The sequence below is a fragment of the Bufo bufo genome, chromosome 11 (genome assembly GCF_905171765.1).
Source record: "Bufo bufo chromosome 11, aBufBuf1.1, whole genome shotgun sequence".
NCBI lineage: Eukaryota > Metazoa > Chordata > Amphibia > Anura > Bufonidae > Bufo > Bufo bufo.
In genome coordinates this window covers 3,296,383-3,319,970 of record NC_053399.1, presented here as the reverse complement: position 1 = coordinate 3,319,970, position 23,588 = coordinate 3,296,383, and the positions used below count along the sequence as shown (strand labels likewise).

Sequence of the window (23,588 nt, the reverse complement as noted above, 5' to 3'; positions counted from 1 at the left end):
CTGTATATTCTGCATTATCATCCCTGCAGATGGCGGCATTCTGTATATTCTGTATTATCATCCCAGCAGATGGCGGCATTCTGTATATTCTGTATTATCATCCCCGCAGATGGCGGCATTCTGTATATTCTGTATTATCATCCCTGCAGATGGCGGCATTCTGTATATTCTGCATTATCATCCCTGCAGATGGCGGCATTCTGTATTATCATCCCTGCAGATGGCCTCATTCTGTATATTCTGTATTATCATCCCTGCAGATGGCCTCATTCTGTATATTCTGCATTATCATCCCCGCAGATGGCGGCATTCTGTATATTCTGCATTATCATCCCTGCAGATGGCCTCATTCTGTATATTCTGTATTATCATCCCTGCAGATGGCCTCATTCTGTATATTCTGCATTATCATCCCCGCAGATGGCGGCATTCTGTATATTCTGTATTATCATCCCTGCAGATGGCCTCATTCTGTATATTCTGTATTATCATCCCTGCAGATGGCGGCATTCTGTATTATCATCCCTGCAGATGGCCTCATTCTGTATATTCTGTATTATCATCCCCACAGATGGCGGCATTCTGTATATTCTGCATTATCATCCCCGCATATGGCGGCATTCTGTATATTCTGCATTATCATCCCTGCAGATGGCGGCATTCTGTATATTCTGTATTATCATCCCAGCAGATGGCGGCATTCTGTATATTCTGCATTATCATCCCAGCAGATGGCGGCATTCTGTATATTCTGTATTATCATCCCCGCAGATGGCGGCATTCTGTATATTCTGTATTATCATCCCTGCAGATGGCGGCATTCTGTATATTCTGCATTATCATCCCTGCAGATGGCGGCATTCTGTATTATCATCCCTGCAGATGGCCTCATTCTGTATATTCTGCATTATCATCCCCGCAGATGGCGGCATTCTGTATATTCTGCATTATCATCCCTGCAGATGGCCTCATTCTGTATATTCTGTATTATCATCCCTGCAGATGGCCTCATTCTGTATATTCTGCATTATCATCCCCGCAGATGGCGGCATTCTGTATATTCTGTATTATCATCCCTGCAGATGGCCTCATTCTGTATATTCTGTATTATCATCCCTGCAGATGGCGGCATTCTGTATTATCATCCCTGCAGATGGCCTCATTCTGTATATTCTGCATTATCATCCCCGCAGACGGCCTCATTCTGTATATTCTGCATTATCATCCCCGCATATGGCGGCATTCTGTATATTCTGCATTATCATCCCCGCAGACGGCGGCATTCTGTATATTCTGCATTATCATCCCTGCCTATGGCGGCATTCTGCATTATCGTCCCCGCAGACGGCGGCATTCTGTATTATTTCTTAGGTCATGCAAGTAGTGGATTCCATTAAAGTGTCACACAAGACGTGCCTTCACCATAGTGGAGCACAAGCTCCTTGTGATATTTTTGGCGTCTTTCTTGATTAGTCGGCCAGCATTACTGGGTCATCCCTTATTCTTGTCTTTATGACCTTTTTCCTGCAGTTTTGAGGTCTCTTCTTTCTGTCTGCTTCACTCCGGTGATCGCTATCAGATATTCTTCACTTTGACTAATGTACAACCTGCATTAATGGATGTAAATGTCAGAAGGAGGAGGTGACGGCCAGGCTGTACTCCGGGATTACACAACAGCGCGGTCCGCGGCGCCCTGTAACTTCCTTACTCCAGGAATAATCGGATAGTCCAGCACTCGTCAGGTCCCAGTCCTTGGCAGTGGCGCAGACTCCTGCTTTTTGTATTTACGGCTCTTTAGCGTAACATCATTGATTAGTGATTACTCGGCAGATTTGAGGCCTTATTCAGATTTAAGAAGACAAAACAGTTTGTACATGTGAGAGAAAGCTGAAGGTGTAACCCGTCTGGTGAGCTTCTGCCAGTCCTGGTGCCCGCATTCCTGTGAGACCCAGCGCACATTGCCATCTGTGCCAGTTACTGTGACTCACTGTCAATTACTGTGATCGCACCGCAATTATGTTACAGTGGCGTGAGTTCATTTCCATAGAAATAAGATTTGTTCATATTTTCACAATCTGCTTGTGTTCATGGGACGCGTCCTATTCTGCACTAGTTTATATCTGATGTTCTGGAAGCTGAGGGCACATTATGGGTCATGCAGACCTCGGGCACGGTTCTTCCTTTGACAGTATGCAGCACGTGACGACAGATCTCGCACAGTTGAGGGGTCTGAGCCTCCAGAGCTACACTTTGTAGGGGCTGCATACTGCATCTAGCGGAAAAGGACTTTAGGACGGAGCATTGCTGAGAATACTGTCTGAGGGCGCCTTCACACCAGCCAGAATTCAGTGACTGGAAATCTGTTCCATTCATTTGAATGAGGAGCAAGTGCATGGATTTCTGCAAGCCTCATTAAGGTCAATTGCTGCGTGTGAAGGCGCTCTAATTTGAGTAGGTTCCTCTCTGGAGCCCATGTTCCACCGGTTGCATCTTCAGATCTACCTCTTCCTATAGCATTCATTGTATAGTGACCCTGCACAGCCAGCTACTGTACATTCTGCACTGGATGAGGCTTGGAGACCCCGGCTGGGAGGACGGTGGTGGCACCGGAGCACTTGTAATGTAATCTCATCCTTCTGGGTACAATTTCTTATTTCTTTGTTCCTGGTTTATCGGCAGACGGGAAGCAGCTGACAGATTAAGTGTTAAGTTACTTTGACACTTTGTAACTGAAGTAACAAACTGCTTGACAAAAGTCTGATCTGCAGAAAGGACGGCGGTGGCGGCTGCTGCTGGGAATTGTTAAAGCCTCCACGTCTACTGGTGACAGCCTGGTGATTGGAAGCTTTATCTCCCATCTCCTCTCTGAGGATTGGACTTGTGGACACTGAAGAAGGCGTCTCATGGGTTCTGTTTCCATCTTATTCCTCCGTCTGACGCATCGTCAGCTCCCAAAGCTGTGGAGAACTTCCCAGCTGCCATGTTTTCAGCTGTGAGGATACGGAGAAGAGCGAGGGGATTGAGGAATGACAAGGTGAAGCTTCTTGGGTGTGAATGGTATTGACCCCAAGATGGTGGTAGATCAGAGCTGTCAGATCCTGGTCCTTCTTGTATTTGTAGACAAATAGAGGGTCACATAAATCTGTACATAAGTCCGGGAGATGATTATCTTCAGTCTCCAAGATCACAGAATTTGGGAGAAATAATTGAATTGGGGGTATCTTAATTGCCAAGAAGGATCACTGCACTCTGTGTTGCGTAGGGTCCCAATCCAACTTGTTTATGAAGAAGAAATCTGCAACCCTAACAAAACGCAGAGAGGGCACGTTTTGGTCCAACCTCTCAGGAGCTTTATCCAGCAACCTACTGCAGGTACTAAGGAGCAATGGAAACAGCAAGGCTCCATATGGTGCCATGGGAATGCCACCTGCTTGGTGTGGGTTTGAGGCTACAGGAGACCCTGATGCAAATATACCCAATGGTATTAATCCTCATTTTAACCTTTCAATCCAGCAGAGCTGCTGATTTGTTTGCAGACTTCTCCTGCCCCCTAATTCTGAAGAGGGTTCTGTCAGTGTCCTTGACTTAACCCTGCGTTCCCCAGATATAATCGTGTGATATCTCCTATATATGAAAGGTCCTGGAAGTGCTGTAGTGAAGCTTCCATTACAACAATGGATTGAGCATAGATTCCTGTGCAGCTTTACAAAGATGCAGGATTGTTTAGTTTTGTCCTTCACCTTCTTTGTCTCATTGACGGATTGTTAGAACATTGAATGGGACCCCTGGTGACGTTTCTCCAGAGTCTTTAGTTCTTCTGTCTTCTCCATATATGCAATAGAGTTAAAATAATTCCGGTACATAAAGCTCACATTTCATGATAAGTAGTTCTGTTTCAGTTTATCATTTTCAAGATCTCTGCTTAGTGTCAGTGAATGCAATCATTCCAAGACTGAAAACCAGCTCTAAAGACACAATGGAGGGTTTGTCACAGTACATCAGTCTGGACAATCCTCTCTGGGTACCGTGTCCGTTGGCGTGAGCAGCAGTGCCCCTGCACACTCAGTATACCCTTGTGGGCAGCGGCACTGTACGTGTGCACAAGGTGCGAGCAGCAGTGTGCTTGCACAGGATTTCATCGAGGGACTTAATAATGTAGAAAGGTGAAGAGAGGAGCGGGGCTCCATGTAGGTGGGGGTGCCCGGGGACCTCACCCTTGGGCTGTTTTCAGCAAATTTGCATATGGCTCAAAAGTCATGAAAATGAACAAAGGGACCAAAAAGGTATCAGTGATACTGTGCTTGTCCCCTACAGGCACCAGGAAGCCTTTAATGTGGTGACAGACCCCCATAAAGGCTTGGGGCAACTTTTCCCACTATTGCATTCTACCCATTTTCGGTTACATTTTTTTAAAGTTGGTTCACATCTGCGGCAGGTAAATCCGGCAATCTGTTCCAGCAGAGTAGCGGAGTTACCGTATCTGGCATAGCCGGATCCCCATTCACTATAATGGCATCTAGCGGGTTTCCGGCTTAAATGCCAGCATTCTGCTGCTAGAATACCGCCGCAGGCAGCTGTGTTATTTGTCTGACAGAATGTGACATTTAGGCAGGAAACCTGCTGGACTCCATTACAGAGGATATGGATCCGTAATGCCGGATACGGTAAGGACATTAGTCTGCTCCTCGGCTCTAACAGACTATCGGATTTACCTGCTGCTGATGTCAACCTTCCCTTTCAGGTCAAACCCTCCTTATAACTCAACTGAAAAAAATATTTTTAGCCTAAAAGGAGTAAAAGGCAATGGTTAAAAAAACAAAACAAAAAAAAGCTCCAACGGTGTCCATAGCCTTTAAGGGCAGAGTGTTATAGATACAAACCCATGGTAATGGCGGTGGGGTATAATTATTTGTCACGGTTTGGACCTTTCTCGCTGTGGCTATAACTGTTCAGATAATAATGCTGTAAGTGGCAGAAGGCGGTGGATTATGATTGCTGTAATGTGGGTCACACGCTGAGGCTCCAGGACGCAGAGTAATGAGGCATTTGCACGTTCTTTCTCATTACAAGTCCCCTGTGCAGGAGTGGAGATGATGGACCGTGGAGTGGCTGCTTCCACCTGCTCCATCCCCTACGCCCCACTTCATATACTCAACATTTGTGCGGTGCAGTCATCTCAAATGAGGATCTTCTCTGGAATGTTCTCCAGTTTTTTATTTTATGCACTTATATATATCACTGACTGACATATTCCACAGCGCTGTACAGACATTCTCATCCCTTATATATCACTGACATATTCCACAGCGCTGTACAGACATTCTCATCACTTATATATCACTGACATATTCCACAGCGCTGTACAGACATTCTCATCCCTTATATATCACTGACATATTCCACAGCGCTGTACAGACATTCTCATCACTTATATATCACTGACATATTCCACAGCGCTGTACAGACATTCTCATCACTTATATATCACTGACATATTCCACAGCGCTGTACAGACATTCTCATCACTTATATATCACTGACATAGTCCACAGCGCTGTACAGACATTCTCATCACTTATATATCACTGACATATTCCACAGCGCTGTACAGACATTCTCATCCCTTATATATCACTGACATATTCCACAGCGCTGTACAGACATTCTCATCACTTATATATCACTGACATATTCCACAGCGCTGTACAGACATTCTCATCCCTTATATATCACTGACATATTCCACAGCGCTGTACAGACATTCTCATCCCTTATATATCACTGACATATTCCACAGCACTGTACAGACATTCTCATCCCTTATATATCACTGACATATTCCACAGCGCTGTACAGACATTCTCATCACTTATATATCACTGACATATTCCACAGCGCTGTACAGACATTCTCATCACTTATATATCACTGACATATTCCACAGCGCTGTACAGACATTCTCATCACTTATATATCACTGACATATTCCACAGCGCTGTACAGACATTCTCATCACTTATATATTACTGGCATATTCCACAGCGCTGTACAGACATTCTCATCACTTATATATTACTGACATATTCCACAGCGCTGTACAGACATTCTCATCACTTATATATCACTGACATATTCCACAGCGCTGTACAGACATTCTCATCCCTTATATATCACTGACATATTCCGTAATGCTGTACAGACATTCTCATGAGGCTTGCAATCTAAGTTCCCTGTCAGTATGTCTTTGAAGTGTGGGAGGAAAACCACGCAAACTCAGGGAGAACATACAAACTCCGTGCAGATATTGTCCTTGGTCAGATTTGAATCTAGGACCCCAGCGCTAACCTCTGAGCCACCTTGCTGCCCATGCTTCTCCATGTGTCAAGACACTAAACGGGGAAGATTCTGTCCACCGTGAGGCCATGAGAAGTGTGGTCCTAACTCTGAACTGGCAGTCAAGTTGGTATTAGACTGAAATTACTACCAAAACCAGTCCGTTTTCCAGTCAGTGGGGCCCCAGCGGCACTTCCCCCTCACCGATGATGGGGAGAGCCTGGGACTCTGCAGCACCTTACAACTTTATAGCACATTTTATTTCACATGTGTCTTGTTTCCACCATAAAATGAAGCCGCTTGACTCTGTTTCATCTGAGCGTTTGTTTTACATTCTATAGAGAAGCCACTTTAATTGCATCATATCCTGGCAAATTGGATTTTCATTGAATTGCTGCACCTACAGGCCGTTTGCATTTGCCAGCATCTGTTTGGCTCCTGATAGTCGGTGGATGGAGCTTGTTCTGTGAGCGATGAGATCTGCAGTGCCCCCCGGGTCATCCTCATATGAGTGAAGTTTAATTTTACCCTTTGATATCACTTCCCAGTTGTGCAGACGGCTGTGTTCATGATAGATCCATTACTAGTAATTACTACCAAGGTCCTAGAGGGGGCGCTGCAGACACTGGGGGCACTAGTGTTTGTGAAGTTTCACATTCTTGTGTTTTGTCTTGCAGAGTACTCGCATGGCCCTGGATCACCTGGAATCTGTTCCAGAAAAGCTCAGTCTCCTGGACGACATGAAAGATCTCAATGTGAGTGGAAACAAGAAAACGTCAGATTTGGTTTGCACCATATGATGTCCGTGGGAAGGGTTCTCACCGGTATCAGCAGCCGCATGTTTTTATTCACAGTGCGGGGAGTCGCTTGTGTCCGATTCCTTTATGTTCTCCTCTTAAGTGACCCTTCCCCCATTTTCTAATAGATTTAGATGTAGAATTTACCTTTAAAGTGGTCCTTTAACTTCAACAAATGCATTTATTATGTAGCGAAAGTTAATATACCAGGCTCTGACTAATGTATGGTGATTCCATGCTGCCTCCTTTGCTGGATTGATATTTCCATCACATTATACACGTCTCATTTCCATGGTTACGATTAGGCATGAGCGAATCGACATTGGCTGAAACATCCCAAGTCGATTTAAATAATACGTTGTTTGAATACTGTATGGAGCGAGCGCGCCGTACAGTATTAGAATGTATTGGCTCATATGAGCCGAAGTTATTACTTCGCGAAGTCGCTTGACACTTCGGGTAATAACTTCAAAAATTTATTTCTACTGTAAAAAAAAACATTTCCCGAACTCTGGTTCGGTTTTAAGTGGTACCTTGGAACTGAACCCGAGTTCGGGAAATACATTTTTGAAGTGATTACCCGAAGTGTCGAGAGACTTCACGAAGTAATAACTTCAGCTCATAGGAGCCAATACATTCTAATACTGTACGGCACGCTCGCTCCGTACAGTATTCAAACAAAGTATTATGCAAATCGACTTCAGGTGTTTCATCCAAAGTCGATTCGCTGATCCCTAGTTACGACCACCCTGTAATCTAACAGCTGTGGTCATGCTTGCACACTAGAAAAAAAGCACCATTTTATGTGCGCTCCTAGTCCCGGCCACCAGAGAGGCTGGCACTTTTTCCTATAATGTGCAAGCATGACCACCGCTTATGGAGTGCAGGATGGTCATAACCATGGAAACGAGCCGTGTATAATGTGATGGAAAAATAACTCCAGCCAGCAAAGGAGGCAATATGGAGAACCACAATACATTAGTCAGAGCCTGGTATAAACTGCGTCTACAGGATGAATCTCACTGCTGAAGTGAGACAACCCCTCTAAAATATAAATCTGTATTTCAGTTTCTCCTCTTGCGGGTGTAGCCTGCAGTGTAAAGAATGGGGGTTTCTTATTGCCATGGCTAACATTTTTCTATAGTTTCATTAATACTTGATTTATTACATATAAAAGTCCACTATACTGCATCCAGCATAGGCTAGAGTGAACTTACATGACAACCTCCTTTCTTTACACTGCAGGAGGATTTCTAAACATTGCACCATTCCCCAGTTCTAGGCGGCCATTATTTATTGCACCATTGTACCCTGGTGTGGAGTAAACCTGTTCTCAGAGGAATGCAGCGTCCGGGCGCTTTACACAGGGCCACGAGGCTGTTACCTTTAATCTCCAGACCCCAAGAGCTGAGAAGCGGCAGAGTCTGCACAATGTGCGGTTGTAATGAATAGACCCCTAGGCCATTGGTATTCACTGATCTGAGGAAATATTCCGGTGTGAGGGAACAAAGGAGGAAATACTGTACGGAGCGACCTTGAGAAAATGATCTGAATGGGGCTGGCATGAATGAGTGCTATTCTCTAGGCTGCCGTGTCAGCGCTCGGCTATAGTGCCGCTCAGACCTTCTGCCACAATTGGGTCCTGTGGAGGGAGAATAGTGATGGGAACGTGCGGACACAGCTATGAGAAATGCATTGTTCCATTCAGCCGTCCCGCGCTCCGGCCCTGGGATTAGCTGCCTCCCAGACCGGCCGCATTTTGACGTTTCTTTCCTGTTTGTGTAGTGGACCTTACTACGGAGAAGACAATCGCAGGCAGTGGGGGAGGGCTGAGTATTGGCTCCTGGGTGAGGGATCGATGGCGAGGACTTCCTTGCAGCTCTTGTGCTTTTCACTTTACATGGATTCGTTTTATCGGTGCACTTACGGGGGGGACGCTGTCCCATATGTTGGTGTGTGTGCGCAGAGTGATGGAAATGGGAAACAGGTGTGCCGTCATGGTTACGCTGTGTGTATCGCACAAGACGGGGCCGATTTTACCACAACGAGCTCGCACTCCTGCTTCTAACTGTACGAGAATTGGGGCCAAAACACAGAGAATCAGATCTGAGGACAAAGAAGCCCAAGATGCTTCATCCCAGCGCCATACATCACCCCGTCTGCCCCGTGCCAGAGGACGGGAACATTTCTCCAATAAATTCTCATCTTTCACTTGGCCACATGGACGTATTCTGGGGGGAGGGGATGCAGTAATGGGTGAGGGTTCCCCCTGTATTTGATGTTTTAGCTCGGTCTCCTCATCTGCTGCGCTGCCCACTTGTGTACTGCAGACGGGGGGAGGAAAGTGGTGGGCACCAAGTCCAGAGGACACAAGGAAAAGCGCCAACACAGACTACCTGTATAACAGGAGTACCCATTCAATGCCCCTTACAAATGTGTCGGGGTAGAGGATAACTATGGGATCATATTGGGTCCAACCACTGGGACCCCATACCCCACAGGACCTCCTGAAATGAATGAAGCAGCAGGTTGCGCATGGGACTGCCAGAAATATCCAAGTGCTGTCTCCGGCAGTCCCATAGAGAATGGAGTGGCACGCCCCAAGCCTGTCCAGCCACTCTGTGCATTTTGTGGGGTCCCAGGAGCTGGACCCCTACCAGTCACAGGTAACACTCATTTCTACAAGTGTGCTTTAAAGGGGAGAGTCTTCAGGGTCGGCCATCAATATCCGACCGGTGGACGGTCTGACTCCCAGCACCCCTGCCAAGCAGCTGAGGCCCTTAGATGAGAGCCACGGCCTCTGATGTCACGTCCATTGGGCACTTGGCCCTTGTAAGCCCGTTCCAGGTCAGTGGATGTGATTCAGCTAAAATTCCAATTCCAGTTACTACTGAGAAGAGGCCGCAGCTCCATTACAGGACCTGTAACCTCACATTGCCCATGGAATAACAATCAGAGGCATCTATTGACTCTATGATGTGCCATTACTCTGTTATTCCCACTAGAAGGTATGAATGAATTGCTAGTAGTTTGCATTGAAGGTCCATCAAGGTGTTACCGGTTGGTGCGTGTCCCTCCATAGTCTGACAATGGCAGCACGGATTGGATAATGTCAGACGATTACATGGGGGGGATGCAAGTAGTTACCAGAACAGACCTGTCAGGAGAGGCGACTGGTCCTCTAAACAGCTGGAGCCGAACCTCCACCAATCAGATGCTGATGACCCATCCTGAGGGTAGGTCATCAATAAATTCTGGTAAGCCCCTGTAAAGGTCCCATCTGGTTTAGAAAAAAACATTTCTGACATTCCATGACTAGTGAGTGCCCCGAGGGGCTTCATTCTGCATGTGCCGCCACGTTCACCCGCAGATAGGTTGATCGCTGGGAGACACAGAAGTGGCTGGGCAGCATGAAGCTCCTGACAGGGTCCCTTTAAGTTCATTGGCAGATGCTGTAGGGGTAGCACTGGCCGACATCTTATCTCGTGGAGATCTGGTGACCTTGTGTCTTGTTCTTTACACAGGACTCTCACCTGCAGAGAGAAGTGATGGAGGAGCGGTACGCTCAGTACCGAGAGATCGTGGGGTCCCTGCAGCAACAGCTGGAAGATTCCAAGCGCAGGATCCAGGAGTACAGGGTAAGCGTGTGCCCACCTCCGCCTGGGAGCACTGCAGCTGTGTCCGTTTATTGTTAGATTTAAAACGTTTTATGATGTACCTGCAGCGGCCATATTGGTTGACACGATGAACACACTTTTCAGGAACTTCAATCCAACTTTAATTTGGTCATAAATCAGCTTAAGTGTACGGCCACACCTAGCCCATTATCTGCTGTGGATTGCACCCTATGGCAATCCGTGCTGCATGTGATTTATTAGAATCTTGTCCACTTTGCTAGTACTGTGGAACGCTGTATGCAAATCCCTCCCATGTGAATATACCCTAAGAGATCATTTAAGTTCTGCAGGTACCGTGTAGTGTGAAAGACCAGAACCAACTTTATTGTAAAAAGGCTTTTCAGCCAGAAATGCAGGGAGCCTCAAAAGAAAGACATAAGCTGTGGGGAAGGGGAACTAACTCCACTTCATCAGGTCCTTGTCCTGCTGAGAAGTTTGGTAACTGCGCTGTGGGTGATGGGAGACTTTCGGTGGCGTTGGTAAAAACCTTCTGTTCTTCTTTCACTGAAAACGAGGACGATCTCAATTCGTTCTGCTTGGGACTACGTCATCCTTCACATCGCCTGTAGAGAAAAAAATAACTGTTTAGGGTGAGAACAAAGTTACGTTGAAATGAAGCACGCCATTGTATTTTTGGTGACGTTCTCTACTGTTTAATGTGTCACACTCCTTCCAATCGGAAAAACTCATGCTGAATTCAAGATGGCCGCCATGTTGATGACATGTCAAGCAGGTTTGCCCGTTTCCTCACAGTTTCCAGACAGAGATCCAGTTCTTGACACAAACGTTTTCATTTTATATGGATGAGGACAGGAGGAGCTGAGCAGATTCCTATATAGTGTTATAGTATGAAAAGATAATCTATACATTTACTTCTCACTTCAGCTGTAAGTGGAGAAGTGTCATCAGTGATTGACAGTATTCTCTGTGTAAGTGTGTATACAGAGATACCGGTCAGTACCGCCTGTAGTTTCCAAAATGGGGTCACCTTTTGGGAGTTTCTTCTGTAGGGGTGTATCAGGGTCTCTTTAAATATGACTCGGTGCCTAAAAACTATATGGTGCTCCTTTCCTTCTATGCCCTGCCGTGTGACCATACAGCAGTCTAAGACCACATATGGGGTGGTTTTGTAAACTGAAGAATCAGGGTAATATATAGAGGTTTGTTTGGCTGTTAACCCTTTTTGAAAGTTGTGATTTTTTTCATTTTCTTTTTGTAAATTTGGGATTTTTAAAAAAATTTATTAGTAACATAGTACATAAGGCCGAAAAAAGACATTTGTCCATCCAGTTTTGCCTGTCATCCTGCAAGTTGATCCAGAGGAAGGCAAAAAAAAAAAAAACCCTGTGAGGTAGAAGCCAATTTTCCCTACTTTAGGGGAATAAAAAATTCCTTCCCGACTCCAATCAGGCATCAGAATATCTCCCTGGATCAACGACCCCTCTCTATTAGCTATAGCCTGTTAGGCTACTTTCACACTAGCGTTCGGGGCTCCGCTTGTGAGTTCCGTTTGAAGGCTCTCACAAGCGGCCCCGAACGGATCCGTCCGGCCCTAATGCATTCTGAATGGATGCGGATCCGCTCAGAATGCATCAGTTTGGCACCGTTTATCCTCCGCTCAGCAGGCGGACACCTGAACGCAGCTTGCAGCATTCGGGTGTCCGCCTGGCCGTGCGGAGGTAATCGGATCCGTCCAGACTTACAATGTAAGTCAATGGGGACGGATCCGTTTGAATTTGACACTATATGGCTCAATCTTCAAACGGATCCGTCTCTCATTGACTTTCAATGTAAAGTCAAAACGGATCCGTTTGCATTATCATGAACAAAAAAAATAAAAAAGATTATTTTTTTTTTGTTCATGGTAATGCAAACGGATCCGTTCTGAACGGATCTAAGCGTTTGCATTATAGGTGCGGATCCGTCTGTGCAGATACCAGACGGATCAGCACCTAACGCAGGTGTGAAAGTAGCCTAATATTATTACACTCCAGAATACATCCAGGCCCCTCATGAACTCCTATAGTGAACTCATCACCACCTCCTCAGGCAGAGAGTCCACAGTCTCACTGCTCTTACAGTATAGAGTCCATAGTCTCACTGCTCTTACAGTATAGAGTCCACAGTCTCACTGCTCTTACAGTATAGAGTCCATAGTCTCACTGCTCTTACAGTATAGAGTCCATAGTCTCACTGCTCTTACAGTATAGAGTCCATAGTCTCACTGCTCTTACAGTATAGAGTCCATAGTCTCACTGCTCTTACAGTATAGAGTCCATAGTCTCACTGCTCTTACAGTATAGAGTCCATAGTCTCACTGCTCTTACAGTATAGAGTCCATAGTCTCACTGCTCTTACAGTATAGAGTCCATAGTCTCACTGCTCTTACAGTATAGAGTCCATAGTCTCACTGCTCTTACAGTACAGAGCCCATAGTCTCACCGCTCTTACAGTAAAGAGTCCATAGTCTCACCGCTCTTACAGTAAAGAGTCCATAGTCTCACCGCTCTTACAGTAAAGAGTCCATAGTCTCACTGCTCTTACAGTAAAGAGTCCATAGTCTCACTGCTCTTACAGTATAGAGTCCATAGTCTCACTGCTCTTACAGTATAGAGTCCATAGTCTGACTGCTCTTACAGTATAGAGTCCATAGTCTCACCGCTCTTACAGTACAGAGCCCATAGTCTCACCGCTCTTACAGTAAAGAGTCCATAGTCTCACCGCTCTTACAGTAAAGAGTCCATAGTCTCACCGCTCTTACAGTAAAGAGTCCATAGTCTCACTGCTCTTACAGTAAAGAGTCCATAGTCTCACTGCTCTTACAGTAAAGAGTCCATAGTCTCACTGCTCTTACCGTAAAGAGTCCATAGTCTCACTGCTCTTACAGTATAGAGTCCATAGTCTCACTGCTCTTACAGTATAGAGTCCATAGTCTCACTGCTCTTACAGTAAAGAGTCCATAGTCTCACTGCTCTTACAGTAAAGAGTCCATAGTCTCACTGCTCTTACAGTATAGAGTCCATAGTCTCACTGCTCTTACAGTATAGAGTCCATAGTCTCACTGCTCTTACAGTATAGAGTCCATAGTCTCACCGCTCTTACAGTAAAGAGTCCATAGTCTCACCGCTCTTACAGTAAAGAGTCCATAGTCTCACCGCTCTTACAGTATAGAGTCCATAGTCTCACTGCTCTTACAGTATAGAGTCCATAGTCTCGCTGCTCTTACAGTATAGAGTCCATAGTCTCGCTGCTCTTACAGTACAGAGCCCATAGTCTCACCGCTCTTACAGTAAAGAGTCCATAGTCTCACCGCTCTTACAGTAAAGAGTCCATAGTCTCACTGCTCTTACAGTAAAGAGTCCATAGTCTCACTGCTCTTACAGTAAAGAGTCCATAGTCTCACTGCTCTTACCGTAAAGAGTCCATAGTCTCACTGCTCTTACAGTATAGAGTCCATAGTCTCACTGCTCTTACAGTATAGAGTCCATAGTCTCGCTGCTCTTACAGTATAGAGTCCATAGTCTCGCTGCTCTTACAGTACAGAGCCCATAGTCTCACCGCTCTTACAGTAAAGAGTCCATAGTCTCACCGCTCTTACAGTAAAGAGTCCATAGTCTCACCGCTCTTACAGTAAAGAGTCCATAGTCTCACTGCTCTTACAGTAAAGAGTCCATAGTCTCACTGCTCTTACCGTAAAGAGTCCATAGTCTCACTGCTCTTACAGTATAGAGTCCATAGTCTCACTGCTCTTACAGTATAGAGTCCATAGTCTCGCTGCTCTTACAGTATAGAGTCCATAGTCTCGCTGCTCTTACAGTACAGAGCCCATAGTCTCACCGCTCTTACAGTAAAGAGTCCATAGTCTCACCGCTCTTACAGTAAAGAGTCCATAGTCTCACTGCTCTTACAGTAAAGAGTCCATAGTCTCACTGCTCTTACAGTAAAGAGTCCATAGTCTCACTGCTCTTACCGTAAAGAGTCCATAGTCTCACTGCTCTTACAGTATAGAGTCCATAGTCTCACTGCTCTTACAGTATAGAGTCCATAGTCTGACTGCTCTTACAGTATAGAGTCCATAGTCTCACTGCTCTTACAGTAAAGAGTCCATAGTCTCACTGCTCTTACAGTAAAGAGTCCATAGTCTCACTGCTCTTACAGTAAAGAGTCCATAGTCTCACTGCTCTTACAGTAAAGAGTCCATAGTCTCACTGCTCTTACAGTAAAGAGTCCATAGTCTCACTGCTCTTACAGTAAAGAGTCCATAGTCTCACTGCTCTTACAGTATAGAGTCCATAGTCTCACTGCTCTTACAGTATAGAGTCCATAGTCTCGCTGCTCTTACAGTATAGAGTCCATAGTCTCGCTGCTCTTACAGTACAGAGTCCATAGTCTCGCTGCTCTTACCGTAAAGAATCCTTTTCTATGTTTGTGTACAAACCTTCTTTCCTCCAGACGCAGAGGATGTTCCCTCTGGATAAGTAAAGGTTAAATGTATCGACTGAAATTTACCACTGGCATGAAGTACAATGTGTCACGAGAAAACAATCTCAGAATGACTTGGATAAGTAACAACGGTCCAAATTTATTACCACATCAAGTGACAAGTCAGATTGCAAAAAATTGCCTTATGATCTTATGAGTGCGGGACAATAGTGCTGCGGGCAGCCCGACGTGCACAGCATCACTGTATTCTTTGATGCTGTGCGCACTATCAATGCCGCTCCGGGACATATGGCTGTGTGCAAGAGGCCTTACACAGAGAATACCATCACTGATAACAACTCCGCGTGTACAACTATCAGTGACTAACAGCTATCTATGTATACACACTTGGGGTCCATTCACACGTCTGCAAAATGGGTCCGGACCCATTTATTTTCAATGGGGCTGCAAAAGATTCGGACAGCACAGTGTACGGTCCGCATCCGCACTTCCATTCCGCAAAAAAATAGAACATGTCCTATTTTTGTCCGCAGACACGGACAAGAAAAGTTATTTCTATTTAAAGTGCCGGCCATGTGCGGTCCGTGTTTTGCGGATCCGCAAAACACTTGTGGACGTGTGAATAGTCCCTTACACAGAGAATACTATCATTGATATCACCTCCCTGTGTACAATTATCAGTGACTGACAGCTGAATGGTTCATATTCATCTGCTCAGCTCCTCCTGTTCTATAAGACTAGTTTCATACATGCTAAAAAAAACTATATTACACTGGCTCTTTTATCCTGTGTGAACCTATAGCTGACGCTGCGGTACCGCCACTACTGTAAAAAACGGGAAAACTAATATCTGTAATATGGTTTCGTGCGACAATTCCCCACACTTCCTACAATACCATAAGCAGAGGTAAACGTGCATTCACAGCATCAATCCAAATATGTATATACAGCGCCTTGCAAAAGTATTCACCCTCCTTTGACTTTTTTCGTATTTTGGTGCCTCACAACCTGGAATTAACATGGATTGTTTGAGGATTTGCATCATGTAATTTACAGAACATGGCCAGAAATTTGAATATAGTTACTATCATATCGTGCAGGATGTTCTGTATCTTTTTTCTGTGATTGGTTTAATTTGTCTTGAAGGAGCAGCATTCATGTGCCCTTCTGCCCCACCTATCTAAGAGGCGACCTTGATTAAGGTGGTACGTATCGCTGTGCGGCTCCTCCTCTCATTGGTTGCACACACTAGATGTGTGGGGTCTGCACTCCTGAACATAAATGCATAATGGCATAGGTAGGTTTAGCATAGGACCTGCTTGAACTGAGACCACCTTGGCGCTGGGTAGGTGGGCACAGATGTGTTTAGATTGAAATGTATTGGTTAAGGCCGAGTTTGCGATCCGATGCGGCCTGCAATTTGCAGACCCATTCACTTTAATGGGTCCGCGATCCGCCTGTTCTGCAAAAAGATAGGACATGTGCTATCTTTTTGCGGAACGGAAGTACGGAACGCAACCCAACGGAAGCACTCCGTAGTGCTTCCGAGGGGTCCCGTTCCGCTATTCCGGACCCATTGAAGTGAATGGGTCCGCATCCGTGATGCGGAATGCACACGGAACTGTGACCGTGTATTGCGGCCCGCAATATGGCCACGGATCACACACGTTCGTCTGAACTTAGCCTAAGAGTCTCAGATTTTATCAGAGTGAGGGCTTAGTCCATATGTTACTATAGTGCGTTATTTTCTGTGACTTTATAAATGTAGTTACTATCATATCGTGCAGGATGTTCTGGATCTTTTTTTCTGTGATTTTTTATAATAACTTCATAAATTAATTTGCACTGTAAAAAAAACATTTCCCGAACTCTAGTTCGTTTCCAAGGAGCTCCGTACAGTATTAGAACGACATTTTATGCTAATCGACTTTGCAGGTTTCATCCGAAGTCGATTCGCTCATCCCTAATAAAGATAATATGAAGGAGGAGATTAGTAATGATTACAAACATTCTGACTTATAAATTAAGTCCAAATATCACCCCATACAGGAGTACTCTGTCTTTTAATACATTTATGAACCTAGTAGTAAAAGAAATACGGAAAGTAAAAGCTGTCAAAAAATTACAATCTATGAGTAATATATCAAAAGGGGAGAGGGAAGCTGTGATGGCGATGCAAGAGAATAATATCACTATATGTCCAGCAGACAAAGGTGGAAGCATCGTAATTAGGGATAAAGAAAATTATTGTAAGGAGGCTTACAAATTATTGGGGGGCCAAAAAACATTTAGAATATTGAAGAAAGACCCCACGGAAATATATAAAAAAGGTCCGGTGGGCATTTGGCGCTATCCCGGCTGTGCCCTTAGTCAGTCTTCTTGGAGTACCAGGATGAGCCTTGGTGGTTAGTGAGAGTAAAGTTCTGGATCTTGGGATATAAAACCGCGAAAAAGAAAAAAATCATGCCGTTAGCACCAAATAATTGGACATGCTTGGATAGTTGATAAGTTTATGATAACTGGTCAATGGAAAAGAAAGGGTTAGTTTCTGCTTCCCTGATGAGGTTAGTGAACAGCATCAAAGGAAACCTGTCATCGCCTTTATACGGACTGATGGCAGCATAAGGTGGTGACAGATGTGCCGATTTCAGCCGTCTGCCATTCACGAGCTAAAAGTGTTTGCTGAGAACCAAATCATTTAAGCCCAGGCCTGGGAAGTGCCCTGATTGTTCCTGGTCTCCCTGCCCACTTAGGGGTTGTCCGAGTTATTATTTTTTGTTATTTATATGTTTCTAACTAATCAAATGTAACAGCTTTACCATGCACTTACTGCATCTGTAGTTGCTCCTTTCTCAGATTTCACTGAGGGTCACATGACCTGTGATGTCAGCTTCTCTCCCTGCTCTGATAATGATTCGTGCACAAAGCCTGAGAGAGTTGATCTGTGTCTGCACACGAGACGTCACTGTGCTGGCCACGTCCCCCTGCTCTGCCAGCTGCTGCTTATCGCTCTCCCTGGATTCTTAACCCATTCAGCAGCACAGACTCAAGGCTTTACTGAGTAGCTGCAGGCACTGAGGACACAAATGCTGGGCACAGGAGCTGACAGAGGAGTTCTGCAGAGCATTGCGCCCAGGTAGCGGGAAGATCCTGTGTGTATCAGGGTAACAGGGTTGATGTTCCTGGAGGGAAACGCCAAATGGAAAAGGATTTAGGAAAACTAGAAGAATGGTCAGAACTCTGGAAACTGAAATTTAATGTGGATAAGTGCAAGATAATGCACCTGGGGCGTAAAAACCCAAGGGCAGAATATAGAATATTTGACACAGTCCTGACCTCAGTATCTGAGGAAAGGGATTTAGGAGTAATTATTTCAGAAGACTTAAAGGTGGGAAGACAATGTAATAGAGCAGCACGAAATGCCAGCAGAATGCTTGGATGTATAGGGAGAGGTATAAGCAGTAGAAAGAGTGAAGTGCTTATGCCGCTGTACAGAGCACTAGTGAGACCTCATCTGGAGTATTGTGCGCAGTACTGGAGGCCATATCTCCAGAAGGATACTGATACTTTGGAGAGAGTTCAGAGAAGAGCTACTAAACTAGTACATGGATTGCAGGATAAAACTTACCAGGAAAGGTTAAAGGACCTTAATATGTATAGCTTGGAAGAAAGAAGAGACAGAGGGGAGATGAGAGAAACTGCTAAATACATAAAGGGAATCAACTCGGTAAAGGAAGAGAGCATATTTAAAAGAAGAAAAACTACCACAAGAGGACACAGTTTTAAATTAGAGGGGCAAAGGTTTAAAAGTAATATCAGGAAGTATTACTTTACTGAGAGAGTAGTGGATGCATGGAATAGCCTTCCTGCAGAAGTGGTAGCTGCAAATACAGTGAAGGGGTTTAAGCATGCATGGGATAGGCATAAGGCCATCCTTCATATAAGATAGGGCCGGGGGCTATCCATAGTATTCAGTATATTGGGCAGACTAGATGGGCCAAATGGTTCTTATCTGCCGACACATTCTATGTTTCTATATGTTTCTATCAGCAGTGTCAGTGTCACCTGTAGTCCTACACATATAATATGCTGCTGAGTCTCCCAGCAGTCAGACATGTCACTCAGGGCAGACTTATTCACTCCCTTAGCAGAGCGGGGGGAGGGCCAGAGATTGTTGTTATTGCAGGTAAACAAAGGGCCAGAAGAGAACCAGGGAAATAAAACATATATATATATATTTTTTTTACCTAAAACTTGCTTAGCTCAGTTATATATTGCTGCCCATCAGATTTACAGTGCTATATATATTTTTTTTTCATAACTCTGACAACCCCTTTAATAGTAGTTTTCTCCCTAGTAAATAACTGTCAATCATCAGGCAGTGGGCGGGGAGAGCAGGGGCTCATGAAAAATCAGGACACTTCCCAGGCCTGGGCTTAAATTATTTGGTTCTCGGGAAACATTTTTAGCTCGTGAATGGCAGACGGCTGACAAATCTCACTACTTTATGCTGCCGTCACTCAGGGCAACAACAGCGCTGATCACAGGTTCCCTCTAATGTCAGAATCTCTGTTGGTCTAAGGCAGAAAAGGGGTTAATGTGGCTGCTGTCCTGTGGGTTACTCGCTCCTCTAGGTTCCAGCATGGTCCTTGTAGGAAAGCTGAGACTTAAACGGTCAGACACCCAACCCCGGCCTCACACAGACTTATCTCCATGTAACAGATTACTTACTTTGGTACCCTCGCACAGACTGCCCCTTCAATGGTCACCCCCCTCATATAGACAGGCCCTCCCCATGATCACCCCTCTTGCACAGACAGGCCCCCTCCTCCCAATGATCACCCCTCTCATACAGACTGCACCCCCCCCCACATACAGACTACACCCCCCATGATCCCCCCTCTCATAGACTACACCCCCCATGATCACCCCTCTCATACAGACTACATGCCCCCCACATGATCACCCCTCTCATACAGACTACATGCCCCCCACATGATCACCCCTCTCATAGACTGCACCCCCCCCCGATCACCCCTCTCATAGAGACTGCACCCCCCCATGATCACCCCTCTCATACAGACTACACCCCCCCATGATCACCCCTCTCATACAGACTGCACCCCCCCCGCATGATCACCCCTCTCAGACTGCACCCCCCATCACCTCTCTCATACAGACTGCACCCCTCTCATAGACTGCACCCCCCCCCCCCCGATCACCCCTCTCGCACAGACTGCACCCCCGATCACCCCTCTCATACAGACTGCTACCCCCCCCCCCCCACATGATCACCCCTCTCATAGAGACTGCACCCCCCCCCCCCCGATCACCCCTCTTGCACAGACTGCACCCCCCCCCCACATGATCACCCCTCTCATACAGACTGCTACCCCCCCCCACATGATCACCCCTCTCATAGAGACTGCACCCCCCCCAGTCACCCCTCTCATACAGACTACATGCCCCCCACATGATCACCCCTCTCATAGACTACACCCCCCATGATCACCCCTCTCATACAGACTACATGCCCCCCACATGATCACCCCTCTCATAGACTGCACCCCCCCGATCACCCCTCTCAGAGACTGCACCCCCCCCGATCACCCCTCTCATAGAGACTGCACCCCCCCATGATCACCCCTCTCATAGACTGCACCCCCCCGATCACCCCTCTCATAGACTGCACCCCCCCGATCACCCCTCTCATACAGACTGCACCCCCGATCACCCCTCTCATACAGACTGCTACCCCCCCCCCACATGATCACCCCTCTCATAGAGACTGCACCCCCCCCCCCCCCCGATCACCCCTCTTGCACAGACTGCACCCCCCCCCCCCAGTCACCCCTCTTGCACAGGCTGCTTACCAGGAACAATGGGTACAACTACAGAGCCATCACAAGTCGGTTCTCTGAGCCCTGATTCTTGCTGCCAGTCACATATGTATATAGAGAGCGCGCCCCAACCTCCTAGAAATCTCCACTTGCAGTTACTGGAACATTAAAATAGATTCTGCTTTCTGTCAGATTTCCAGTAACGGCCGTGTCTGTGTTCAGCCGGACATGATGCCGCCGTCTTGTAGTCCCTGACTGCACAGAATGGCTCAAGGCGCTCACTGCTTTATCTTTGTGTTACACCTCACCAGACATGCAGCCGCGGTTCTCACCCACATTAACGGGTTACTAACGCTGACACGGGGCTGTACCGTCATACAGGTGTACACTGTCAGCAGCACACCTAGGTATTGCTTGTGGCTGCTGTGAAATAATTACATGAAGTGTGTTCCAAGGTTAAATTCTCAGCCGTCTGACGGCTTCTCCTCACCTCCGGACACCGGGTCTCCTTGATCGAATTAACCCAAAGCGGTTAGACTGTCCGCTGGGTACAGAGGGCAGCAGCCTTATAGAGCCACGTCTCTTCCTATAGGAGCTGGGCCACACCAGTTTTGCATGTTCTGCAGACCCCGGAGTGGCTCCTGTAAGTAATAACATTTTTTTCTTATTTCTATGTCCCACAGGAGGAGAAACTTAAGGCAGATGTCCAGAGTGCCCGGCTGTCCGCATTGTCCGCCTCCATAAGGGGGAACAGCAGCTTCTTGTCCAGCTCTCTTCGCTCAGACACCAACTGTAAGTCATCCCTGAGATAACAGAGGCCCCCTCATGAGTGACGGCCAGGGGCCACCCTGTATGCAGGTGTCTGTCCAACACCACCCCCCGGAAGAGAGGTGGGAGACCCTGATACACATTAGATGGTCCGTCGTACTGAAATCTGTGGGCGATATATTTATCTAATTTGTATTGCCAAACCCAAACTCCCTGATTTTAGCAGGGCCAACTATCTTAAGTGTGTGGATAAGGCACTGCCTTGACAGCAGATATTGGCTATAAATATGACTGATTGTTTTATCAAGGGAAATAAAACGCCATAGAAGTCTGAAGAGATGCTTCCTGAGCGGGCACGTATTTGGAGATTAGGAGGTCTGAAAGAATGGCTGTTTCTAATATGTATGGCTAGCCCTACAGCTGCACTCACTATTCTGCTGGTGCAGTCACTGTGCACATACATTACTTATCCTGTACTGATCCTGAGTTACATCCTGTATTATACTCCAGAGCTGCACTCACTATTCTGCTGGTGCAGTCACTGTGTACATACATTACTTATCCTGAGTTCCATCCTGTATTATACTCCAGAGCTGCACTCACTATTCTGCTGGTGCAGTCACTGTGTACATTACATTACTTATCCTGTACTGATCCCGAGTTACATCCTGTATTATACTCCAGAGCTGCACTCACTATTCTGCTGGTGCAGTCACTGTGTACATTACATTACTTATCCTGTACTGATCCTGAGTTCCATCCTGTATTATACTCCAGAGCTGCACTCACTATTCTGCTGGTGCAGTCACTGGGGGTAAATACATTACTTATCCTGTACTGTCAGTGGAGTCACTTGAGATATACAGTTGCAAGAAAAAGTATGTGAACCCTTTGGAATTATATGGATTTCTGCACAAATTGATCATATAATGTGATCTGATCTTCATCTAAGTCACAACAATAGACAATCACATTCTGCTTAAACTAATAACACACAAAGAGTTAAATGTTACCATGTTTTTATTGAACACACCATGTAAACATTCACAGTGCAGGTGGAAAAAGTATGTGAACCCTTGGATTTAATAACTGGTTGAACCTCCTTTGGCAGCAATAACTTCCCCCAGACGTTTCCTGTAGTTGCAGATCAGACACAACGGTCAGGAGTAATTCTTCACCATTCCTCTTTACAGAACTGTTTCAGTTCAGCAATATTCTTGGGATGTCTGGTGTGAATCGCTTTCTTGAGGTCATGCCCCAGCATCTCCATCGGGTTGAGGTCAGGACTCTGACTGGGCCACTCCAGAAGGCGGATTTTCTTCTGTTTAAGCCATTCTGTTGTTGATTTACTTCTATGCTTTGGGTCGTTGTCCTGTTGCAGCACCCGTCTTCTGTTGAGCTTCAGCTGGTGGACAGATGGCCTTAAGTTCTCCTGCAAAATGTCTTGATAAACTTGGGAATTAATTTATCCTTGGATGATGGCAATCCGTCCAGGCCCTGACGCAGCAAAGCAGCCCCAAACCATGATGCCCCCACCACCATACCTCACAGTTGGGATGAGGTTTTGAGGTTGGTGTGCTGTGCCTCTTTTTCTCCACACATAGTGTTGTGTGTTTCTTCCAAACAACTCCACTTTGGTTTCCTCTGTCCACAGAATATTTTGCCAGTACTGCTGTGGAACATCCAGGTGCTCTTGTGCAAACTGTAAACGTGCAGCAATGTTTTTTTTT

The 23,588-nt window shown here is 45.9% G+C and overlaps 1 protein-coding gene across 3 annotated transcripts in view; it reads left to right on the top strand.

The window, feature by feature from the left end:
- Window positions 1-23,588, top strand: part of CEP128 (centrosomal protein 128) — a 182,941-nt gene that overhangs the window by 136,022 nt on the left and 23,331 nt on the right. For all 3 annotated transcript variants that reach the window (XM_040411239.1, XM_040411241.1, XM_040411238.1), the window contains 3 exons: window positions 7,011-7,088; window positions 10,655-10,768; window positions 21,774-21,882. In XM_040411239.1, coding sequence (XP_040267173.1) covers window positions 7,011-7,088; window positions 10,655-10,768; window positions 21,774-21,882 — 301 coding nt within the window. The remainder of the gene's footprint in view (window positions 1-7,010; window positions 7,089-10,654; window positions 10,769-21,773; window positions 21,883-23,588) is intronic.